The sequence below is a fragment of the Zophobas morio genome, unplaced genomic scaffold, assembly GCF_036711695.1.
Source record: "Zophobas morio isolate AGI-343-1 ecotype UQ-CSIRO unplaced genomic scaffold, CSIRO_AGI_Zmor_V1 ptg001063l, whole genome shotgun sequence".
NCBI classification, from domain to species: Eukaryota; Metazoa; Arthropoda; class Insecta; order Coleoptera; family Tenebrionidae; genus Zophobas; species Zophobas morio.
This window is the reverse complement of record NW_026973163.1, coordinates 30,922-34,235: the sequence shown is the minus strand read 5'-3', so window position 1 is coordinate 34,235 and position 3,314 is coordinate 30,922. Positions and strand designations below refer to the sequence as shown.

The window sequence follows — 3,314 nt, the reverse complement described above, 5'->3', positions numbered from 1 at the left end:
GCTTCGGCTGCATTTTAGATTTGGTTTTTTTCAACTTTACCTCTAGCAATGTATATCGAGAAACTTTTCCATTAGTGGACGAAGATCGTTATCATCCTTGTCTTAATATTACTGTAGATTTAAAAGATGTATCGCATTCCTTGTTCCCCACTTGTTATAGTTCAAAAATTTATAACTTTAAGAAAGGTAATTACCCACTGTTATACTCTGAACTACTGGATATTGACTGGTCCTTCCTTAAAAATTATGATGACGTTAATATGGCTTGTGATGTTTTTTATAAAACTCTTTATAATATTATTGATAAACATGTGCCGGTAGTTAAACATATAAATGGTGCATTTCCTAAGTGGTATACTACCAACCTAAAAAAAAAAAATTAAGTTCAAGGAAAAATTATACCTAGTCTATAGGAAAAATCGCACTGCTGAGAACTATCTGAAATATTCTGATCTTAGAAAACAAGTAAAGCGCCTTATTAGAGAAGATTATCAAACCTATATTTTAAATATGCAACAAACACTATCGAAAGATCCCAAAAAGTTTTGGACTTTTGTTAAAGATCGTAAAGGTCAAACTTCTGTTCCTGGTACTGTGAATTTGGCAGACACTACATTTGATAAACCTACGGATATTGCCAATGCTTTTGCTACTTATTTCAGTTCTGTTTACACGTCAAAATCTAACCAGTCCATAGACGGTAATGACTCACATAGCATAAATCAGTTAATGAATATCAGTGTGAATGAAGAAGAAATTATCAAATCGATAAAAAGACTAAAGAACAACCAGGTGGCGGGGAGTGATAAAATACCATCATTCCTAGTTAAGGACTGTGCCGGAGTATTTGTTAAACCTCTACTTTACATTTTCCAATTGTCAATTAAGACGTCAACGTATCCTGAGATATGGAAAAACAGCAAAGTAATACCTATGTATAAGAAAGGCGATATCTCAGATGTTGCTAATTATCGACCAATTTCTATTCTATCTAATTTTTCTAAGGTTTTTGAAACGTTAATCTACAGCCAAATATCCTTTGATTTAAAAAATATTTTCTCTGAAAACCAGCATGGATTTTTTAGTGGACGATCCACGTTAACAAATTTAACATGTATGACGCAAACAATTGCTGAAGTCTTGGACAAAAGAGGACAAATAGACGTCATTTATACAGATATGTCTAAGGCTTTTGACAAAGTCAATCATGAATTATTGTTGAGTAAAATGTCAAAACTTGGTCTCTCATGTGCATTAGTTGATTTTTTTAAATCTTATTTATTTAACAGGAAAAACTTTGTAACTTTAAATGGATTTGTGTCAGCACCTTATATTTCTACATCCGGTGTTCCACAGGGATCCAATTTAGGACCTGTGCTTTTCAATATTTATGTCAATGATTTAGCGCTTGCACTAAACACTCATTCACTTATGTATGCTGATGATATTAAGCTGTATCATGAGATAGTAACAATTGATGATTGTAGCATTCTACAGCATTTAATTGAAATTCTTCATAAGTGGTGTATGTTAAACGGAATTTCTTTAAATATTCCTAAGTGTGCAGTCATTTCATTTACACGTTGCTTTAATCAACATATTTTTGATTATAAAATATCTAATCAATCAATCGCTAGGAAAACATCTTTTGAGGATTTAGGAGTTGTATTTGACGCAAAACTTGATTTTAATGGTCATGTTAACAACTTAATTGAGAAATCATATAAAACGTTAGGTTTCGTGACTAGAAATTGTAAAGACATAAATGATATAAAATCTTTAAAATCACTTTATAATTCACTCATAAGATCCAGACTTGAATACTGCTCTCTTGTGTGGTTTCCATATTACAATCAGCCAAAAATAGCTTTGGAAAAAGTTCAACGAAAATTTTTAAAAGTTTTATATCACAAGAGCTTAAAAATGTGGCCAAATAGAAATTGCTCCCAACAACAATTGCTGAAAATGTTCAATATGGAATCATTACAATGCCGAAGGATAATTTCTGCTGTATTGTTTTTTCATAAACTAGTTAACAACAAAATTGATTGTTCAAAATTATTAAATTTAGTGAGATTTGCAGTACCGAGAATGAGTTCTAGAAATAATACAATTTTATATCCTTATGTCTCAAATACTAATGTAGGTTTAAAAGCGCCATTTTCTGTAATATCAAAATATGTTAATGAGTTAAGTGATTATGATGTGAACTTTTTAAGTACTAGAGCATTGAGATTAGTTTTAAAAGATATGTATAATAATTTGTTAATGTAATGAGTTATGCTAATTGAATTTATAGATTTTTTTTTAAATTAAGAATGTGGTTTAGGAAGTTTGGTACTTGTACTTTCATTTTTATATTTTATTTTTAGTTTTATTTTTATTATTATTAATTTTAGTTTTTACTAGAGTAATTGTAAATTAAGTTGTGGGAACTGCAGTAAGAGTAATTATTATACGTATTGTCCTGTAAATGGAATTAATTTCTGTTGGGCAATAAATTTATTATTTATTTATTTATTTATTTATTTATTTATTTATTTATTTATCTACGAACGCCAGAATGCATAAAATTGACCTAAACGTCTCCTTTTCCTATTCTGAGTCGATTCTGCATGCTTTAAGTGTGTTTGGTGGCTCCGAACCATCAAAAAACGTTGAAATATAGTTCAAATTCAATAAAAATCGACAAAAATACAGTTTCTAGCTAAAATTTGATGGTTTCGTTGCACTTTCCGAGCCCGCAGGGTATCTGATTGGCTTAAAAGTACAAGAAAACACTTCAAAAGTGACGTTTCTGAAGAATTTTAACAGTTTTCTTGTATCTACGAACGCCAGAATGCATAAATTTGACCTAAACGTCTCCTTTTCCTATTCTGAGTCGATTCTGCATGCTTTAAGTGTGTTTGGTGGCTCCGAACCATCAAAAAACGTTGAAATATAGTTCAAATTCAATAAAAATCGACAAAAATACAGTTTCTAGCTAAAATTTGATGGTTTCGTTGCACTTTCCGAGCCCGTAGGGTATCTGATTGGCTTAAAAGTACAAGAAAACACTTCAAAAGTGACGTTTCTGAAGAATTTTAACAGTTTTCTTGTATCTACGAACGCCAGAATGCATAAAATTGACCTAAACGTCCCCTTTTCCTATTCTGAGTCGATTCTGCATGCTTTAAGTGTGTTTGGTGGCTCAGAACCATCAAAAAACGTTGAAATATAGTTCAAATTCAATAAAAATCGACAAAAATACAGTTTCTAGCTAAAATTTGATGGTTTCGTTGCACTTTCCGAGCCCGTAGGGTATCTGATTGGCT

At 31.0% G+C, this 3,314-nt stretch overlaps 1 protein-coding gene across 1 annotated transcript; it reads left to right on the top strand.

Annotated features, from left to right (window-relative positions):
- Positions 1-510: 510 nt before the first annotated feature.
- On the top strand, positions 511-924 carry LOC135122285 (uncharacterized; the record flags this gene model as incomplete). Its single annotated transcript, XM_064046480.1, has 1 exon — positions 511-924. A coding segment is annotated over exon 1 (414 nt), but the record flags the coding sequence as incomplete, so codon positions are not given.
- Positions 925-3,314: the final 2,390 nt, after the last annotated feature.